The sequence below is a fragment of the Protopterus annectens genome, chromosome 1.part0 (genome assembly GCF_019279795.1).
Source record: "Protopterus annectens isolate FY-2018-M chromosome 1.part0, PAN1.0, whole genome shotgun sequence".
NCBI lineage: Eukaryota > Metazoa > Chordata > Ceratodontiformes > Protopteridae > Protopterus > Protopterus annectens.
The window spans coordinates 660,652,999-660,675,203 of record NC_056725.1 but is presented as its reverse complement, the minus strand read 5'-3'; the positions used below and the strand labels follow the sequence as shown (position 1 = coordinate 660,675,203).

The 22,205-nt window shown below is 40.6% G+C and overlaps 1 protein-coding gene across 6 annotated transcripts in view; it reads right to left on the bottom strand.

The window, feature by feature from the left end:
• SYTL3 (synaptotagmin like 3) overlaps nt 1-22,205 on the bottom strand; it is a 1,329,495-nt gene that overhangs the window by 422,212 nt on the left and 885,078 nt on the right. For all 6 annotated transcript variants that reach the window (XM_044061986.1, XM_044061992.1, XM_044062018.1 and 3 more), the window contains one exon: nt 2,973-3,040. In XM_044061986.1, coding sequence (XP_043917921.1) covers nt 2,973-3,040 — 68 coding nt within the window. The remainder of the gene's footprint in view (nt 1-2,972; nt 3,041-22,205) is intronic.

Sequence of the window (22,205 nt, the reverse complement as noted above, 5' to 3'; positions counted from 1 at the left end):
TTAAGACATATTGGAAACAGAGATATGTTTCTCAGAGAATTCCCATTCTCTGGAACAGGTCCCCCATCCATGTGAAGCAGAGCTCCTTCCTATTCCTATTTAAGTGCAAGTTGGACCAAAAGATGGGTAATGGGAAATTCATCCCTGTTCTGGAGCTTATATCTCTGATGAACAGATGTAGTTAGTAAATCACCCCCTATATAAATCAAATTTGTGGGACACATTTGGGTTGCACGGCTAGGCTTATAAGGGCCCAAATGGTCTGTTGCATCATAATTACACTTGATGGAATGATGAGCCACCTAGGAGGAGGTCCATAACAGCGAAAGAGCAGTTCTACCCTCAGAGTCTGGAAGATCAGAAATAACCTGACAAGCCTGGGATAGGACAGCCAACAAAAACCTGGACATATGGGTCTGATAATTAACAGCCCTAAAGGCCAAAGTAGCAGAAGTGAAACCTTTTTGCCTAGCCTTTCCATGGTACTGGTATCTTTATCAGAAGGCAGTAACTTGAGAGAAGGAAGCAACTGAGAGGGCTTGTCAGAAGCTATAGACACCACAGAGGGGTGACCAGAAGAACACTTGTACAAAAAGCACTTGATAGAAGACTGATCAATGAGTGGCACTGAGGGTTAAAGCTGTAATCTGTCAAAAAATATCTTCTTACAGTGTACGGTTTTGAATCCCTCAGCCTGACGTGTGTGTGTGTGTGTGTGTGTGTGTGTGTGTGTGTGTGTGTGTGTGTGTGTGTGGTGTGTGTGGTGTGTGTGGTGTGTATGGTGTGTGTGTGTCTGTGTGTGCTTGAGTAAACTACTTCACCTGTGTTCCTAGGTTGTCTTTAACTTAATTCACTGTCTCTCTTCCCAGGTTGACTCATATATACACGTGCACATGCACACAAACACATGTACACAAATTGCATACACTAGGACAATCAGTAGTTGGTGACAGGAGACACTGTATGTACTGCTCAACTGGGACTTGTCTTAGCATGCATCTTCAGACGGATACAAAGTCTAAACCTCCAATGCATGTCATTATTTAGTGACATCAGTCCTCAGTGATCTGCCAGAAAAATGACAAATTTTATGAGAAACAGACTAAAAATATGAGGTGAAAATCTGGACAGTTGAGCAGTTGGAACTGGAGGCAACTATGCACATATGTAGAGCTCCCTGATACCGCACTGCGGGGTCAGACAAGTAGGTACTGCTAGAACAGATGAGCCACTAAACAGCTGTTACATGACCTGTTACACTCTCAGCATGCTCAGAAAATTTCCTATGTCATGAGTAAAACTGCAAGAAAACACAGGTCAATCCAGCTAATGCAACAACAGGTTTAAGCCACAGTTCTTGCATTTGGTAGCCTAACTTTGGGATGCAGCTCTATATACCTACTTTCCCAAAGGATCATATGCATGGCTTGCAAAGGTGAGGATTCACTAGCAGAAGATGTGGTTTAAATGTAGTATATGCACCAAATATCCAGGGAAGACAATACCATTAACTAAATATTAAGAAAGTATTATGGACTGAAATTGTACTGTACAGGTAAAAAATGTGAAAGCAAGGCTGTGCCAGAATCATACTAATGATTTTGACTAGAAACAAGCAACGAAAGGTTGGCACTTTATAGTAAAAGGATAGTCTAGAGCACACATTAATACCTCCTTTTAAGCTCCATTAAGCTTCCATCTTTGCATCTTAATGACTCCTTTGTTCCTTTCCAAGGTGAGAGCCTAACCCATCAGTTCCACGACAATAGTGAGAATTCTACAGCCTGTTTATTCCATGGGTACTGCAAAAGACATAATCTGATTTGCTTCCTAAGGACGTAAGAGTCAAGCACTGTGAGAGACAACCCCACCACTCCAATTGCCTTGCCTCAACAGTTGTGGCATTTGCTGCAGCTGTAGTCCTAGGAAGGCATGTGTACGTCATATACTCATACAAGTCTCTCTGGTCACTTACAGCTCAGCATTCTTCCATCCCATAGTGCTGCGTGCTACAGCTACAGCATAACAGTCCTGTAGGGACTGGCACTGCAATGGGCGTGTCAGTATTAGCTATTCACTTCCACCCTCCCCACTACACACTTTCACCTTTTCAAGCTGCTAAGTGAACATTGGTCATATGGGACAGAATCAGGGCTTTATCCCTCTGTGCCACAGAGATGGACACAAGCATGTCCCCTTTTAGGTGATTATAAAGAAGGTAAACAAAAGATGATGGTTCTTCAAAGAACGACTCAAAAATATGTGAAAATCAAAAAGGTAGAAGAGAACGGAACTAAAGGTAAAGATTTCAGAGGTGGATAAAGTCAGAATAAGGGAATTTTGGAAAGAATGTAAGACAATATATGCTATTCAGGTAATGCTTTGCAGGTTCAAGCAGAAGGCAAAACTAGCTGCATGCTACATTTTCTGTTTCTAAATCTGCAGAGCAAATCTCCCAGAGAACACAGGCACAAAGCCAACCACGCTGTAACATGCTTCCTAGTCTGCATGCTTTATATCATGGAATTGTGAGAATCTTACTTTGTGGTGCTACTGGGGTGGGGGGTAGTGAGGAATAAAACTGCTTCAGCCTCCTCTTCAAGTACGAGGAAAGGAGGAGAAGGAGACAATTACTGAAGCACACTAGCATTGTACGATGAGCAGTGTAGGATCTCTGTATTATCTGCATCTCCCTCCTCAATCACTCTGCACAATGACTCAAGCCGCAGGGTGTAATTTTATCCCAAGTTGTTTTTTGTGTTGCCTATTTTTTGCTCTTAAATACAAGAAGATAGAGCTTTATAGCTAAAGCTAACACGGTACAGGAAAAGTATGCTGCCTTGCCATACGTCTAAGATGATTGTACAACTGCATGACAGAAAGGAAGAAATATATGCAGTACACAACAAAGCACTGCTGGATAAAAACATATATACAGACCTCTTTCAAAATAAAACAGAAAATGTAACTACCTTCTTCATCTGGAAACTTCTTTGCTCGTTCCAAAAGGAACCATTCACCAGATTTGACTTTTACTTCCCTAAAAAAGCAAGCAAACAAAAACTACAATAAGTGTAAGTTTCATTTTCAAGTTATTCATTTGTTACAATGTCTTAGTTACCATACGTGTTACTGGGGTAGTCTACTTAAAATATCATGGTACTGTAGTTAATATACAGCCACCAGTAAAATATTAAAGGTAAAAAATGATTCAGACGCAGACAGATAAACACCAGAAAGAAAGGAAGTGAGTTAGCTAATAAACAAGAGAAAGCACTACAGAAAGTGCAGCAGCTTTCAGGTGAAAAATCACTACTAAATTCTGCGCAACAAATCATTAGTATGTTTTATCAGTGTGTACATCAGATCATGCCTAAGTTACAAAGAGCACCCTCTGTGAAAATCCTAATCCACTTGTATCACAGTTCCTGCTAATGGTTTTACTATCTAGTTAAAACAGATTATCCATGATTTGTATGTTTACAATAGGATTCTGAATCACCACTGCATTGTGACTGGGGACAATGAAACTGGGTTTCCATTTACCAGTGTTGTAAGACACACTGACATTCCTTTCACCTCCTGCATGAGACATTCATAGCACATTACTTCAGATGCCAACTGCCTAGTCACATGTTCTCCAAATCTTTTCTTTTTTAAAAAGTGACATCAGTAATGACATTGCTACGACATGATGGTGTTGCTCTGAGAATTCTATTGTACTCTGGTGAATGAAGGCCTGAATGCTTTTACAAAGAAAAACAAAGCATGTTATGTAGCTGCAGCATACTAGTAAATGGATTAAGGACTACTGTAATGCCTATGTATACAGCAGCAATTAGTGCCTCCCCTGCATTTTAGCAGTTGTTATAGTTGTTATCTCTAAAGCAGAATATTAGGTCTGTAGAGATCCAAAAGAGACAACAAAGGTATGACTTGGATAACTTTGCTCTATGGCAAACATGAATAAAGCCCTGCATACTGAAGAAATTATCGAGGGAAGATTGGAAGTGAATGGCACAAGCCAGTCTACCTATCTGGAAAGGAGTAGTGTACATATATATATATATATATATATATATATATATATATGTTCTGTGACAGTGAAAAGATCACAAGTGCATGCTGTGTGCAAGAAGATAGGTAAATGGAGGCAAGATCCTTCTAAGAATAGAATCACTTTCTAGCTAGGCAGTGGGTATGTGGAAGCATTCATCTACATATGAACTTTGTGTAGTACGCACTGCACTATACCTGTCAACCAAAAGGGGGAAGAGTTACAAGCTAAACAGCATCCTGACTCCTTGAAGGGTGATGAACCATGATCCTCAACTGTTGTCACGCATACCTGGTTTCCTTGGATTCCAAGAAGCAGGTGAAACATATGGGTCAGTAGGAACTGGGTTTAATGGTCAAAGAGAGACTGGGGGCTTAACATGATACAGCTTGTGTAACACATGCTTCAAAGGATAAGCAGGAAAAACTGGAACTGTTCTCCTTGAAACAGAAAACAGAAAATACTATGTAAAAACACAAATGCAGTCAGTACTGAGACATTACAACATTACAATCAACATGATTCTTCAAAATTTACCTAATTCCAGGACTACAGGATATGTATTCATATAGAAAAGTACAGGAAGTGAATGAAAATGTCAAGCTTTGCTGAATCAGTCAGTGGGTACTTTACATTTAAAACAGAACGTGTTAACAGTGCTATGAAATAATTCAACCTATATTTAAACGCAACCTAGATAACTGGATGGGAGACCACAAATTCACCCCTGGGAGTGGCACCCATGTCCCTCATAGGCAGGGGTAGCCGGTGTTGATCACAGACCTGTTCTGTTCTTAAATTCATTCTGCGACTACCCAAAAAGAACAAATGAAGATACTTGGGATTAACATGCCTAGGTTTGTAAAGGCCCTAGGGCTGCTTGCCTAGTAACCTTCTATGAACCTATGAAGGAAAGGAAGATGGGTTATAAGAAGTATTTAATACAAAATGACAGACAAATTAATAATGCTTTATTGGCTTGGTTTGGTATGTGGAAATTACTGAAAAGGCAAAAAAGATGATGGGGAAGTAAAAAGCATGTTGACTTAGCTCAGTGCAGATCTTTATGGATGGCTTTTCAACACTACATTGTGTGTAGAAGTCAGGTATGACCGTATGCAATGCTGAGTTGTAATTCCAATATTCTTCCAGTAAAAGTAGTGGTAATTAGTAAAAGTTTTCCACCATAAATATTTCATTTCAGCCATAGTTTCTGGTTCAAAATGAGGAAAGGTAATTTTTCTAAACCAATATATAAAATCTCATGGAAGGATAAGATCCTTTACAAGAAGCTGAACAAGAAAAGTGCCCCTGAGAAAGGCTTAATAAATTTCAAGGATACTAATGACAAGGAGTTAGATTCCTGATTAAAAGAAAGCTCTACTTTGTATCTCAAAACATGTTGATTTCTGCATTATATTTTTGTTTCATCCTCTATGTTAATATACTAGAATCACTCCAGTTGCTTCTTATAAAATATTAATATGTTTTTCCAGAAAGTAGCTGACAAAAGGCCTGCCATATTTATGTGGTTTTCTTTTAAAGCTTTCTTGTTCCAATCCCAGAATCCAGGACATGTAGATATATGGAAGTGATGCTGCCTTCTGATTCGGTTGAGATACACTGGCAATACTGAGTCACAGGCATCTTACACACCCTGTAAAGCAGGAGTGTTAGCATTTATACATTTCTCTCGCAGCTTGTTTTAAACTATTCATAGCAGTTATTCAGCTCTAGCCCAAGAAAATTGTTAAATTGCAGGCTTTTATAAAGACTGTCATATTGCAGACTTAAGAGCACTAACAAACATACCTTCTGAGATCTCAAAGATACCATTGTAACCCAATAATTTTTAACTAATCAATAGGAAGATCAGAGTTTTTTCTGTTATCCTGAATGCTGGAGAAATATAGTAATGCACCTGCTATATTTATTTATTTATTGATTGCATTTGTTAACCAGGAAAGTCTACTGGAACTAGGTCAGCCCATTTTCAGTACAGGCCCAGGGAGAAAGGCTTCACATAACATTAACAGTACATACAAGAAAAAGCACAATATGCAGTGCATATACAGTATCGATGCATGGAAATAAATATTAAACACAATGGTACAAGTTACTTACAAACATTACACATCAACATTCTGTACAATTTGATCATTGAGGATGCAGTTAGTCAGGTAGGGTAGCAGTTTTGATTGTTACTTGTTTGAGCTTTGAAGGTATAAGCAGTTGAATTCAGTAAGTCTGAGAGAGCTCCTAGGTAGTGATATTGTAGAGATATAAGAGTGGATCAGGAGTTAGGAGGTACTATTCTGGCACAAGTACATCACCAGAGAGAAGACAGGTGTGATCTGAGAGATGTCTTAAAGAGAGCAGGGTTACTGATTGTTCTGATAGAAGGTGGGAGGGATTTCACAGTTTTGAGATGGTAAAAGAGTATAGCATTTGACCAGGTGCAAGGTTAGGTTTTTCAACTTTTAGCATCATTGTGTTTTTGGATCTTAGTGGCCTGTTAGGGTGGTATGTAGTCAATAAGGAAGAGAGAGAGAGGGGCAAGTTGAAGGCTTGTATATGAGTTTATGTGCAGTGGTTAATTGTAAAAAAGTGAGGCATTATGAGAGTTCAAGCTAGTTTAGCTGTTGTAGAGATGAGCGGTGGTGTGCTGAGTTTTTTGAATTTGTTACAAATTTAGCAACCTTGTAACATAAGTCTAGTTTGGTTTTCAGGGAGGACTGGAGATTGGCGAGGATTGGGGCACCTTAGAGTAGTGATGGTAGTAGAAAGGATGATGCTAGAGCTTTTTTAGCAGTAATATTAAAGTAGTTTTTGTGTCTATAGAGGGTACCTAATTTCTGATGTGCTTTTTTTCTTTTTTTGATGTTGCTATGGATATAGAGGCCAAATGTTAGATTTTCATCAATAATAACTCCTAGCAGTTTGGTACGTGGAATGACTTCAATGGAAGTATTATTATGGGATTGGACAGAAAAATCATTCTTTCTCAGGGCGGTAGTTTTTTTTTTTTTTTTTTTTGGGGCGGAATATTAGCAGTTTGGTTTTATTAGGATTTAGAGCTAGATGGTTGTTTGGCATCCAAGTTTCAGTTGAAGTAAAAGCATTTTGGGTAAGATGTAACTCAGCTATAGATTTGGCAGTAAAGATGATTGTAGAATCATCTGCATATTGGATAACTGTTCCATGAGTAAGAGTGGTGTGGAAGTTTTTAATGAATATACTGAAAAGGAGGGGACCTAGTATAAATCCTTGAGGTACACCTGTGGTTGTGTTGAGAAAAGGTGAGAAGGATTGTTGCTATTTGGTGGATTGTTGTCTATTGTTGAGATAGTCTGAGAACCAGTTTAAGATATGGGGTGAGAGACCTAAGTAGGTGAGTTTTGTGAGCAGAAGGGGATGTGAAACCATGCTGAAGGCCTTAGAGAGATCTAGAAACAGCGAGGAGACTATGTAACTGGCATCACAAGCTCTGTTTACTGTGTCCATAAAGGATATGAGAGCAGTACAGGTATTATGACCTGGCCTGAAGCCATGCTGTGTGGGGGAAAGTATCTGGTTTTGAACAACATAGTTAAAAAGTTCAGTGTGAATACATTTTTCTAATATTTTAGAGATGGGAGAGAAGATAGCAATGGGTCATAAATTAGAGAAGGCAGAGTTGTTGCCACCTTTATGGAGTGGAAGAACAAATGCTTTCTTCCATATGTTTGGTATACTGGACTCCTAAATATATTGAGGAGTATGCTGATAGGACAGGCAATAGAGTTTGCAGATAGTTGTAGAAATTCAGCAGGTAAACTGTCTGGTGCATTAGTAAAAGGTTTAAGTTTATGAAGTAGTGTTTTTTTATAGTGGAAGTAGGTATAGGTGAGAATGACAATAGAGGAGTAGTAGAGGATTGTGAAGTGGGAGGTTCAGGTGGGCAGGGGTCTATAGGTGGAAAGGTAGTGGTGAGTTTAGCTATGGTGTCGATAAAATATGAATTGAAGTGCGAGGCTATCTCAGTGGGAATTTTATCTGGATTAGGACAAGGATTGTTATTTTTACCTGGATGGAGTAGGGATTTGATTGCGCTCCAAAATTTCTTTGGGTTTAGTTTGTGTTGGTCTTGAAGGCTCAGGAAGTGTTCTTTTTTATTTTTAATCACTAGTCATTTTGCCTGGTTGCGTAATTGTTTATATTGAATGAGGTCATTAGGATTTTTTTTGTCAGGTTTTCCAAGCTTTATCCCTAGCAGACATAATTTACTTGTTTAGCTTTTATTCTTTTTAGGTGAGGTGGGGCTAAACTATTTAAAATTCTAAGAAATGTTGAATTGAAGGAGTCCAGTTGATCCTTTGTAAAATTTCATTAAAGGTGTTGGGGTGAAGTGAAATAAAGTGCTGGTTTGCTTAACTTGGTGTGTGTGCTTAGGATTGAGGTGGTCTTATGGGTTATAAAGGCTGGTAAGTGGCCACTAATACTGTTAGGTAGTGTGCCGGAGGAGGAGATTTTGTTGGGATTGGAGATGAGTATCCAATCCAGAATTGAGCCACTGCCTGTTTTATTGTTAGGGCTAGTTATTTTGGTTATTGGTTGGGTACAGTTATATAGGTTTATGCTGGTGGAAGGGTCTTGATTAGGATTTTGCTGTTATTCATTTTTAGAAAGGATACTAGTATCTCTGCTGTTGAGAAGCATGGGACAGGTTTTGTGTACTGAACTAAAGTGAAGGTGTTTGGTTATATCAAGGTGATACCACCCCCTTTTTTATGTAGTCTGTCTACTCTGATGCAGTTGTAATAAGGGGGTAGAAATTCAGCATCTTTGATATAAGGTTTTAACCATGTTTCAGTAATGGCAGTGATGTCTGGTTTGTTATTGTCTAACCAGGCATGTAGGTGTGGTATTTTATTTCGAATGCTTTGGAGATTGATGGTGGTGAAGTTTAGGGACTTTAAGGAGGTTGGGGGGTTAAAGCAGGCTGAAGAGAGACCGGGGTTTGGATGTATATCGCTGCATTGACTTGGGTTGTGGTGGGTGGGGAGATTTACAGGTTGCAGTTTCTTTTTAATATTGAGGAGATTATTTAGAATTGAGTTTTACTTGTGGTGGTTTTGATGGGAGAGGATTTTTAGTTTGATTTTTAAGATCATGTCTGTGGCATATAAAGTAGGCCCTACTGAGGAATAGCTGTAGATTGTATAAGTATGGTTGTTGTAGAAGTAGGTTTATAAGGAATGTGGGTTATGTAATGTGATGTTAGCTGTAGAAAGAGATAGAGGTATAGAGAGAGCAGAAATATAATAGTTTTGGAGGTGAGAGATTTTATAGGGCTGTGCATTCATATGTGTGTGAGTATGATGTTGTTTGTAGGACTAATAAGGTGAATGGCAGTGGTGGTGTTATAAGTAGCTATGGGTAGCATAGGTAGAGTATTGAGTAGAGACAGAGCAATAGGATAAAAGGAGTAAGTAAAAAGGAATTATGTGAGGTGAGAGGAAGTAATATGAGAACAGGGTAGATGAAGTGTATAATAGTAGTATTTGGAGGTGTAGAAGATACAGTAATGGAGTAAGTGAGAGGTGCACAGATAGTAGATGAGGTAGGAGGGCTAGGAAGTGGTGGGTGGAGTAATGTAGGTTAGGAGGATGTACTATAGGGAGTAGGCTGGATAGGTAGAATAGCAAAGTAGTCTGAGTTAAACGAGGGTTGAGAGGTTAAAGTACATGTAGGAGATAGTTGTAGGTTAAGCCTATGTTCAATTAAAGTAAGGTAGCACAGTATGGAAAGTAAGTATAGGAAGAGTGCAGGGACAGATATTGGTTGGTTGAAAGGTAATGGGGATGAGGGTAGTGAAAAAAGTGTAGATGACTGTATTGCTATAATGGGAAATAGGGGGACTCATCCGGTGTAGGGTGGAGCAACTTGTTAACTATAAAGGAAATTATGTCAGGTGTGGGTGGGAATAGGGCGTTAGGGTGGGGAGCGAAGTGAGTCTGAGCATAGCAAGGGCGAACGGAGTGGGCTGACCAAAGGAACTCAATTCAGAGCAGATAACACTGTTAAAGGGAATGAGTCAGCAGAGTCCCAAGATTACCTAGGTACAAACAAAGATTTAAAGTCCTGTAAGAAAAAATGTGCATGGGGGGTGCAGGTCCTAGAGTGTGAATCTCAGCTATTATTAAACAAAGTTACAAGAACACAAAGACATTGTAAACCTACACAGGGTGTTTGTAATACAGCAGAAAGCTGAAACTTTTAAAAAGTCCTGTTAAACTGTGAGGCAGCTTGCAGATAGGTCCGATGAACAGGTATAAGCACACTGTTGCAGTTTAACTCTAGTGTAAGTAGCTGTTAGGTAAACTGTATTTAGAGGCATGCACACATCTAGGCCACCACAGTAGTTAAATCTAGCAGGCTTTTTAATTTTTAATTTGCCCAGAAGTATTTTAAAAGAGCAGTACAAAAAGATACAACTATATTTTCTTAAATTTATGTGGAGATTTTTTTAAACCAATACACAAAATGCCTCATACATTACATATTCCAATTCTATTTCATTGCTACACCTTGATTTGTTATACCACAGCATAATAACACCATCAAATCCATAATCCTTGAGCCTGACAAATCAGTAGATCTACATAGAAGACTGACATTATTTTCTGCAAAACTGTTGCAATTAAAAAATGCAGCTTACAAGTGAATCACTATACAAAAATGAAGTCAACAATTAGGATTGCCATCTTTTTAGAAGCCCATATTGGGATGTCCTTACTAAAAGTTGAGATTGTGCAGGACAAATCACGCAATCATCAAATGAAGAAGAGTTATTTCATCTTATTACTTTGTTGCTTGGTTGCACTACTTTATATATTAGTATGACTTAAATGTAGTATCACGGCCTTCTGTGATATTTAGAGAAAAATCCAAAGATATTTTTATTGTGAAGTATCAAGACATATTGTTCTACCTGGCTTTCTGAGGGAATTTTGGTATAAGGCAAAACGGGGGGAAATGTATAAAGGAGTCCTAGTGCCTCATCCGCAGGGCATTCCCAACGAGAATTAATGAGAGAAAAGTTGCTGATGTTTTCAGGAATGCAAAGAGGTTGCAGCATGGCTTCCCCAGAAACAGAAGATCTTCTGTACTACTGACAAACTGATGGATTACTCATGAGGTAGCAGTAAGCAATGACTGAGACGGTCTGCTAAAGAAGTGGCTTCCCCAAGAATGTGACCTGCAAATTAGACAGTGTCCTCATAACACAGCACACTCACCCCCCCCCCCCCCCAGTATCTCTCAAGAGAGAGAGTTTGCCCTTCTTTATTTATGTACCAAGCCATGATGTCACTATGGATGACAACAGTACCTTGAGTCAAGGAATCTGCAGTGTAGGAAAAACTGCTGCTATTTCCAGAATACTGATATGCAGACTGGCATCATTCTGTGACTAAACTTTTTTACAGTACCAGATTTTCTAATGGAAACATCCTGTCTGATGGAAGAGGTGCTCTACAGGACAGTGTGTCCAGTGTGCATCCTTATAAAGTGAGCATTTGAAGGAGCATTATATGGAACTACAGCAGCCACCAGAAAGAATAATAAGACTCACGAGAAACTATCGCACAGACATTAGCCTGTTCCAGTTTCAAACAGCTAGGAGTCAGTCATCAGGTTAAGGAAATGTCTTTACTCCCTGCACATTTGATGAACATGCTGGTGACTTAAACGAGACTAAATGCAAGTGTCCAGAACTGAAAATGGTTGTCTTTTGCTAACTAGAAGCACCAAAAAAGTACAATTGTGTAAATTTTTACCATAGCAGATGTTCTTCTCTTCACTGTTGCAGTATTTGTCACCTAATGGATCACCTGCCAAGGATAACCCAACTTCTGGCCAGTATACGAAAGCTTTTGGGTCTTATAGGCACTGTATGTCATCCGTATGCTCCACATGCAAGGCATAGGGTATAAAGGTGATGTACAGATGCAAACATTCAGAACTGAAAAAGACCCTGGAGGAAAAGAATACCTCCAGGGACAAAGAAGAACATGTACATCTAGAAGGAAAAAGGATGGAGGGACACCTCGGCCAGGAGGGCAATAAAAATGCAGGGCAAGACCTAAGACAGACAGGGAAGGAGAGAGGGACTGAATACTGCAACACTGAAGAGAAGGACAGCTACTGTTATGGTAAAATTTTACAACTTTACCATGTCCTTTTATATCACTGTTGCAGTATTCATCACCTAAGGGGGAATACAAGAGCTTAAGATGAAACCTGGGAGGAGGAAGGCACAGAACAGCCCTCCAGAAACCCATGTAGGATATCCCTGGCAAATCCTTCCCTGGCCCTGGAAATAACATCCAGCTTGTAATGTTTAATAAAAATATGAACAGAGGACCAAGTGTCAGCCTCCAGAATGGAATTGGTATCCAAATCTTGAAACAAGAGGAGGCAACCACCCTAGTAGAATGTGCCATTACAGCCAAGGAAAGACATTTGCTATGAAAAGAATAACAAAAGGAAATGGCCTTAGAAACCCAGGAGGAGATGGCTTGGTTAGAATCAGCCAAACCCAGTGTCATGTGAAAAAAGAAACAAACAGCTGCTCAGATTTATGAATACCTTTAGTTTTACCTAAGTAATAATGTCTGCACTGTGTCTGCAAATACAAGGTGTGAGGAACCTTCTCACAGGCAGACTGCAGAGAAGGATAAAAAGAAAGGGAGATTAACAGACTGATTAAGGGACAACGCATGGACCATCTTGGGCATAAAGTAAGGATTCAAACAGAGACACACCCTGTCTTATGAAAAACTAAAAAAGTGGAATAGCTATGAGATCCTGAAGTCCAGGCACTCTTTGGCAGAAATATCTGAAGAGGCAGATTCATAATGAGGCTGGGTCAATTTTTCAAGTACAAAACTGTGGTCCCAAAAAGGTGGAATGGGCTTCCTGGGAGGCCTAATATGACAGATGCCTATAAGAAATTATTTGAGGATTCAAAGGCAGACAAGCAGAAACTGCTGATAGGTTAACTGAAACATATCCCAACCTAGCATGGAGCAGATCACACAAGTGAGAGAGAACCGGAGGAACCTATATAGATAGGGGATCCTGATGGCAAGAGAGTCACCAGACAGAAAATCTTTTCCATTTGGACATATATGATTTTCTGGTATTGGGTTTCCCAGCCTAATGCAAAACCTGGATCATATCCTCAGAAAAGAGGTTCCTAAAAGAAATCAAAATGCTATCACCCACAGTGCCATTTTAGGAGTGGAGATTTGAGGATGGACAAGAGATCCCTTGTCTTGTGTGAGAAGATCCACCCGGTGAGGTAACGTGTGATGAGTTTCCCTAGCCAAGTGAGAAAGAAGGGGGACCAATGCTGTCTGGGCCAAAACGGAGTCACCAGCAAGATTTTAGGAGAGTCCTGCCTGATCTAGTACAGAACTTGTGCTAACACAGCAAGAGGGGGAAAACATACAGAAACATTCCCTTCCAAGGAAAAGACAGGGCATCCACTTTCCAAGTCAGAGCACTTGGGACTCTGGAACAGAACAGAACAGAGGACATTTTCTTTTCAGAAGGAAGGTGAAAAGATCTACCTGAGAACACCCCACTGATGGACAATATCCAGGAGCACATTTCTATGAAACTTCCATTCATGACCCAGTGTGCTAGACCTGCTGAAAGTGTCTGCCACAAAATTGTGCTCTAAGGGAATGTAAACTGCCTGAAAAGTTACTTGACAATGTTTGGCTAGATCCCAGACCTGAACAGCTAGTCTGCAAAGGTGATAGGACCTTGTGACCCCTTGCTTGTTGACATACTGCATCACAGTGGGATTTTCTGTAAAGATTTTGTGGGGCACAGAATGAAAGAGGGAATGAAAAGCTTGCAGAACACTCATCTCTTTTATGTTGATATGGACTGACCTCTGACGAGACCAGAGACCCTGGACCTTTAGAGAGCCAAAAGAAGCTCTTCACCTCATACCTGAGGCATCTGTGAACAGCTCTTGAGAGAGAAGTGGAGACTATAAAGTAAGCCATGGATTCAGAGAGAGATGATGAATCCACCACTGCAGCTAGAGTTTAAGACAAGGAAGAAAAGGAACAGAGAATGGCAGTGCTGGAGCCACACTGATTTCAGGTACTACTGCAACTTTCTCGTATGAAACTTGGCAAAAGGGAGTAAGGGAATGGCAGAGGCCATACATCCCAGAACCCTGAGGCCGTGGCAGTGGACAGAGGAAGAAGATATTGGAAAAAGGCTGCCGGGTACAGAACCTTGAGGCAGGGAGTGATGCCAAAATGGGAATGGTTTGAAGCCTACAACCAAGGAAAATTGATCCTGGGATGGTGTCAGGACTGATTTCTGAAGGATTATGGTGAACCCAGACATGTAAAAGACAAGTGGTAAAATAGAGATCCTTTAGCAGACTGCTGGGAGAAGGAGTTTAAATGAGCAGATCATTGAGGTAGGGAAAAATCTGTACTTCCTGAAGCCTGCAAAAAGCAATGTGAGGAGCAAGGCATTTGATGAATACTCTTGGGGCAGCAGAGAGGCCAAAGGAAAAAGCAGAGAACTGAAACATGCAAGGAGAAAACAGAGAGATGTAAAAATGTCCTGAACCGAAGGTGAATGGGGATGTGAAGGTACTCATCCTTGAGATCTAGAAAGCCTGGGGAAGAAGAAGAGGAAACAAAGTCTGAAGGGACAACATTTGAAAATGAAGAATCCTGAGAAACATGTTTAGCAGAGAAAGATCCATAATTGTTCTCCACTTACCCTCCTTCTGAGGAACCAAAAACATTCTGGAGTAAAACCCTTTCCCCACCTGGATGGGTGGAATGAGTTGAATAGTGCCCTGATCCAAAAGGGTCTGCAGAACCTCTGGAAAATGAGAAAGGTATTCTTGAGGATGCTGAGCAATGCCTGAAAAGAGAGAAAGGGATTTCCAAACTATGAAATATCCCTGGCCGATAATCAGGAGAATCTGAGTTGATCAGATGCCAATTGGAAGAGATAAGGAAAGGCAGACAGATAAAGGGACCCAGCTGAGGGGAAAGGAAGGTCAAACATCAAATATAACCAGGCTTATCCTGAAAAGAAGGATTTTGGAAAGGAGGAGTCTATGTAGACTTGGCAGGCATAACATGTCTAGAACCCTTATCATTAGGAGGGGTGAGTCTGTCTACGCAGAAAATCAGACTTGGAAGGATAGTTCCTCTGAAACTTGAGAAAAAGGGAAACAAAATGTGCTTCAGCTCCTCCATGGCTTTACCCTTATCCTGGGGGGACTTAAGTCCTCAGCAGCAATCCTAAAAGGACTTTTGCTATCCAGAGGTGCAGCCAAAAGTTTGGCATTGATGTCATCAGACAAAGCCTAAAGCCACAGCCAGGAATAATGCCTCATCACTGAACCAAAGGCAGCAGCCCTGGAAGAGCCATCAACTGCATTTTACTGACTGTCAAAAACTTGAGAAGTGGACCCTAACAGGGAAAGGGCAGAAACCATCCCCTCAGAAACAGGAAGGTCAGAAACCACCTTAGAAACCTGGGAAAGGAGGGCCAAAACATACCTGGTCATATGAGTCTGGTGATTAATGGCCCTAAAGGACAGGGTGACAGCAATGCAAACCTGCTTGCCCAAACTTTCCATGCACTATTATCCTGGTCAAGAAGATGTAGCTTAGCAGATGGCAACAACTTAAGAGAGCTTGTCAGAATAAACTGATACCACAAAAAGATCAATAGAAGGCACTTATGAAGAAATTTATGGATGTCATGCACCTTGCAGAACCTATCAGACTCCTTTGCTACAGGAGGCTGAGAGTCAGGAGCTAGAGAAGCTGCAGAAAATGTATCCAAAAGTGAATCTAGAACAAGAGGGACAACTGATGGCTTGGAAAACTGTTTGTAGGATCTCATAGTACCTCTTTTGCATGTCAGAGACCTGGGAACAGTCCCACTTAAAATAGTCCATCATGCATGCTGGTAAAAGTATCCCCATAGGAGAAATCTTCCAAGGGAGAGTCTGGACTCGAAGAATCCTCTTCACTTTGACCACAGTCCAGGGTAAAGGAATTTGGGAAAAATAGGCCAGGGATTCTTCTCCAGAATCCAAATACTCATCAGAGGAATCAAATTCCCTAGGCCTCTTAACAGGGGTGCAAGACCAGGAGGAGCAGGAACAGAGACCCCTTGAGGAGTCTTCAAGGCTATCAAAGCATTAAACAAATCTGGAGTGAAATCCTGGCACTCATGCTGGGGGTCCTGTACAACAGGGGAAATATGTTTTGCCTTCCATTTGTTTTTCTGTGGGATATCCACCCAAATAAACCTTCGGCGGGTCAGACTCTTGACACAACTCAATAATGGTGAAAGGAATTTTCTCCTTCACTAAAATCTGAGGAATCCCCCTTGGTCCCTTGGATATTTTCAGCTGAGGTTCCCCCTCAATGTCAGCTGCAATCATTAGAAAAGCCTCCAAGGATGTGCAAAAATTCAGATCCATGCCGGGCTTCAAAGCGGTCAAGGCAGAGGAATCAGGAACAAGCACGAGATGGTCTTCATGGCTTTCACTAGCCATTTCAGTTCACAGTGATGGTGAACCTATGACACACGTCAAAGGTGACACACACCACAACATTCTGGGTGACACACCAGCAATCACCAACATCTGAGTTACCAAAGACACTGCTTTTGCATACATTGCTCATGTGAAGTGCACTGAATTATTTTGTGCAAGGAGCTTTTTTATATGCCAAACCCAAAAGGTTCACCATCACTGTTCTAAACAGAGGTCCTTGGCAGGCTGGACAGCAAGCAGATTAGACCTGACATTTGTGGCCTTCTTTTTAGCAGATGACTGGTCCTCTGGATGGGAGGATTCTGTGATAGCATCCTGAGAAATCAGCTTAAGTTGTTGGCCCCAAGATATATGGACAAGGAGGAGGAGAGAAAACTACATAGGGTCTTAGGCACAAATGCCTGGCAGATAGAGCACTGCGGATGATTGAGGGATGCACCCAAGCAAAAAAGATGTTTGTGATGGTCTTTATGGGCAATCTGCCTCCCACACTGATTTTCCCTTTCTGGATGACATGAACAGAATACCAAACAGCAGTAAAGAAAAAACAGAAGAAACCTCAACAGGGCACTTATATGAAAAATGGATTGGTAGCCTGCACAACAGAAGGGCATTCAGACTGACATATGATAAGGGCATTCAAACTGGCAGAAAAGAAGTTCTGAGTGTTTGCATGTGTAAATCACCTTTATGCCTTATGTCTTGTGCAGTGGGCATACATGTGACATACAGTGCCTAAAACACCTAAATGCTTTCGTATATTGGCCAGACATTGCACTGTCCTCAGCAGGAGATCCCTTAGGTGACAAATACTGCCACAGTGATATTTAAGGACATCTCCTAGATTTCAGGGCAATCTGCATGTAAAGATATGTGTTCTGGCTATCCAAGCAGCATATCAAGGCTTCTTCTGACAGACCCTGAAGAACAGACTGCATCATGACTATCTGAAAGGATTTTTTTAGGATAAATACATTTATGTCACTCTGCTCAAGTATAGGCCTGAGGTTCTTTGTCTTCTAGATTACTAAAAAAAAAAAAAAAAAAAAAAAAAAAACATAAATCATAGCCTTATACTTTCTGCCTTTTGGGACACATGGATGGTTCATCACTTTAAGATTAACATTTCTTTTCTTGCCACGCTCTTTTGAGGAGTTGGGACATTTTGCAAGGGGAGAGAAAGAGAGAGAGAGAGAGACAGTAATGCAGGGGAGGGGAGTGGAAAGAATTCTATATCCTGTGGATGTCACTGTCCTGATACATTTCATGTGTAATTGCTAGTTAAACATTCAAGTACATGGAAAGATGATCCCTAAACTGCCTCCAGGGTAGGGAAGCCAGGCAAGATCTCACGGATAAGACTTGTGTCTACCCTAAAGGAGAACTGTGGTAACTCTTGTTGCTATCAATTGTTTCTGTCTCTAAGCTAGTGAACATATGGAAAGTTACCATGATCACATAGGTTCAATCTAGAGCTATGTCAAAATTAAAGCTAAATTGGGTTTCGCTGCTTCTTTGAGCTGTATTTTACTGTTTGAGAGTTTGAAATTCAACATCAACAGTTGCAAGTATTTTACCATCTTTTTCCATGCTCTCCAGGGGACTTAATATAGTGAATATATAGTAATATAAAAAGAAGACCCATCAAAAGGGTATTAAGAAAATCCACAGTGGCATCCTTAGCAAAGTATGGGTCTACTTCTCCTGTTCGAAACTACACTTGTAAGAACAAGAGAAGATCGAGACCCACTTTAGCGAAAGTGGACTTGACTGAAAGTGCACTTTCACAAAACTCACTTTACTGATCTCGGACTGAATTCTCTCACTTAGTATATATAAGTAGCAAGGGTCCAGTTTGGCAAACAAAAACACATTTTAGCAGGGCAGCAAGCCCCCCTGTGCTCCCCATACACCCGCTACTTATATATACTAACTCAGAGATTGCATTACAGTGGGGAAAATGTATATTTCCTTCTCCCCAATGTACTGTGGCTCGGCAAAGTGAATTTCGCGAAAGTGCACTTTCGCTAAACAGGGTCTCGATCTTCTCTTGTTCGAACAAGTGCAATTTTGAATGACAGAAGTAGACCCATATATATATATGTGTGTGTGTGTGTGTATATATATATATATATATATATATATATATATGTATATATATATATATGTATTATAGCCAGGTATGAAATTGAGCTAACCTGACAACTACTGCCACAGCTGCACCATCTGGGATGAAATTGAGCTAGCCTGACAACTACTGCCACAGCTGCACCATCTGGGAACTGGGAAACAGATGCACAGTGAGATTTGCAGTGAGCATGTGGAATTGTGAGACAGATGCGTAGTGAGAATTGCACTGAGCATGTGGAGTTGTGAGACAGATGCACAGTGAGACTTACAGTGATCATGTGGAAATGTGAGATGGATGCACAGTGAGACTTGCAGTGAGCATGTGAAATTGTGAGACTGACTTGCAGTGAGCATGTGGTTTACATCTGAGACTGTGCTTTGAGCTTCAGTTGCTTGTCAGACAATGTGTGGTGCATTTCCTCAGCTAGCACCTGCGGAATCTTCGCATGTGAGGCAGTTTAATGCTGTTAAAGTAAATGTGAAGGATGCATGAATGTACCTCCCAAACCTGTCAATTATCCTCATTTCCTTATATGAGGGGATAAGCAACAGGTCTTTTGATGAAAAATCCTTTCTAAAGGCCAGAGCAACTGCTTGATAAATTGGCACTCTGGGCAGTCCCCAGACTGCCACCCCCTCAACCTGAAGTTAAGGTCCAAAAAAACAACCCCCCTGCTGAACTTCTGCTTCCACAGTTACTCAGATAACACCACACATTCACACTGGCAGTCATTTTAGCAGCTGTGATATCAGTTGCATCTGCTTCAATGACTGCTGATAATGCATTAGTGTGCCCAAATAACAACTCACATGCAGTGTCAAAGTGTCTCTCCAACAGCTTGGGCTAAGGCAGCTGGCATTTTTTTCTCAACCCTAGCTACAGTATTGCTAATGGCTGGCACAGCAATAAAGGAATTTGGCTTGAGAGTCTCTGCCCAGCATGTCTAGTCTTGGGGAGGCTGTAAGATTTTGCCTGGCATCCTCTGGACAGCTGCTATAATATCAGGGTTTCCCTCATGCTTCTGACCTCCATGGGGGAACCATCTAGAATCTAAGCTGGGGGGACCAGAAGGCCTCTTGTAGAGAGAGTGTTCATTGAGCCTGAAGATCATACCTCCTTGTCCCTCATCGTCTGTAGGATTTCCATAACTTGAGGTCATATAGCAGGATGCAGGGGCATCCAAGCTCTCATTATTATTGATATTTGGATGAAGGACTCCTCAGGGGAGTTGAAGTGCCTCTTGTTGTACTTGCACTTCCCTCTCAGACTTGGAGGTTACATGTCTAAGGATGAAGAAGGCTGCACTGAACTAGATACTCTGGATTGATTCTGAAAAGCGGTGACAGGCCTTCTGTACTGTTTACTGAAAAGTTTGTGTGTAGCTAAAGGACCAAAGACATGTCTGTTGTCAATGCATAGGTCATAGCTGGAACAGATACCGAGGGATGCAAATGAAGGACTGTCTTCATCATTACTGCTGACACTGAAAAGCCACACTCAACGCCAATGGCATTGTTCCCAGCTGCAACGGGTTAACAACAGTCAAGGCTGCTTCTCAGCCTCTTACTGTTGAACCTGACCATCATGGCCTGATCCCTAAATATGGCACCAAATACTCACGGACTCCAGGCCTAATGTCAAATGCCTTGAGCCCAAATGCAGGAAAGACCATTCCTCCAACTTCAGTGCTGACAGGCTAATCCTAGGCTCTTACCCAAAGAAGCTTCTAAGACCAACAGCATTGGTATCAAAGCTGTGAACACCAGTGTCAAATGTGACTGAGTCAACCCCGATGGCTGTGGTCCCCAAAATTGAGACCACAGTTGATGCCTCATCTGTCGACAAAAGTGCCTCCTAGTTTGAGCTTGGCATAACTGGAATTGACACCTGAAAAAGGGTCAATGAAAACAACTTGGACCTTATGACAAAAAAAAAAAGACAAAGGAGGAGGATCTTTGTCTGCCCTGGTACAGTAAAGAAGGAAAAGACATTTTTTACTAGCCCTTAAAAGTTTCAGTCATCTTTTCGTAGTCAAATTCTATAACAGATATCTTCAGGAAGATCATATTGCACATGGCCTAGTAGATGTAAAACGCTGCACAGCAGTGAATCTGAAAAACAAGATGCACTATATGCTCTTCTAGATTTGCTGGGAGATTTCTCAGACAAAGCCTTGGTTGGAATCTGGCACACCCAAAAAGGAGAAAGAGCTGAAGTAGAATTGTCTACTACCTGCGATTTTTTAGTAGTAGAGCCTAGAGAAGAACTACCCATTGTTTCATCTGTATCAGCTCTGTCTTCTTTATGCTTCTTTATGTTTTCTCTCACTCTCTTTCCGTCTTTAGACCTGGAATTACCTATACAAGGTATATTGTCCTGGAGATCAATGGCATCAACCCTAAAGCAGAAGTCAAACACCAAAGGCTCAGCCATCAATACCAATGTATTTTTTTCTTATCCTAAGTAGGTAACAGAGTAAACAATGAATAAATCCTATTTTAAGGTGAAATTTTGAAATACATGTCCTTTGATTGGCAGCAATTTTGGCAAAAGCAAAAACCTTGAAAAATTCACTGAAACTAATTTTAATGAACATCAAGGGAAGCCATTTTTTGCAGGGGGCAAGCTTCCCTACACCCTCCATGTAGGGGTTGACATAATGGTTAAGGGATTTACCTTACAAACAAAAACAGAGGGTTTTATTCTCACCTTGGGAAGCATGCCTAGGCTTAAAAAAGCCCACTGAGGTTGTTAACCTAGTAATCACCTACAAACCGATATATACAGATCTACTTTCATTTTTTGAATTATAAAAATAATGAATTTCAAAATCTCAAGACCATAAATCTGAACTATCTGAACACGGAAAGTTATATGTTCAAATGTGAAATTGTCATAGATTCAAAACATCGAAATTTCATAAGCTGACATTACGTTGTACCCCTACACCTTGCATACACACTGAAGAAAGTAAATATATTCTAAAGATGTGGAAGCAATAGCATCATCTACGAGAATACAGGGTGTATCCCTAGAAACAGCAGCTCTATGTTTTCACTCACTACACAAAGTATATTTTTCTACTTCTACAGGGTCTCTTGTGTGACCATGAGCAACTGATTTCAATAACTGTTCACCATTTGACAAAGGTAACATAACAGCCCTGCCTTTACACTTTGTTGTAGATTTATATTTACAGCAGCAATACTTTTTTAACTTAATGCTTCACTCCAAATGATATATACAGCATATATATATATACATATATATATCTTTCTATAATCAAAACTTTCTTTTTTTTTTAAATGTTATTGTACTGTTCACTTCTCCAACAGTTCCCAGGGCTTTAAATGTAATGCTGGCCATTTTGTTTTTAGGTACAAAGTACAAATCCTTAAAGGTATAGCGCC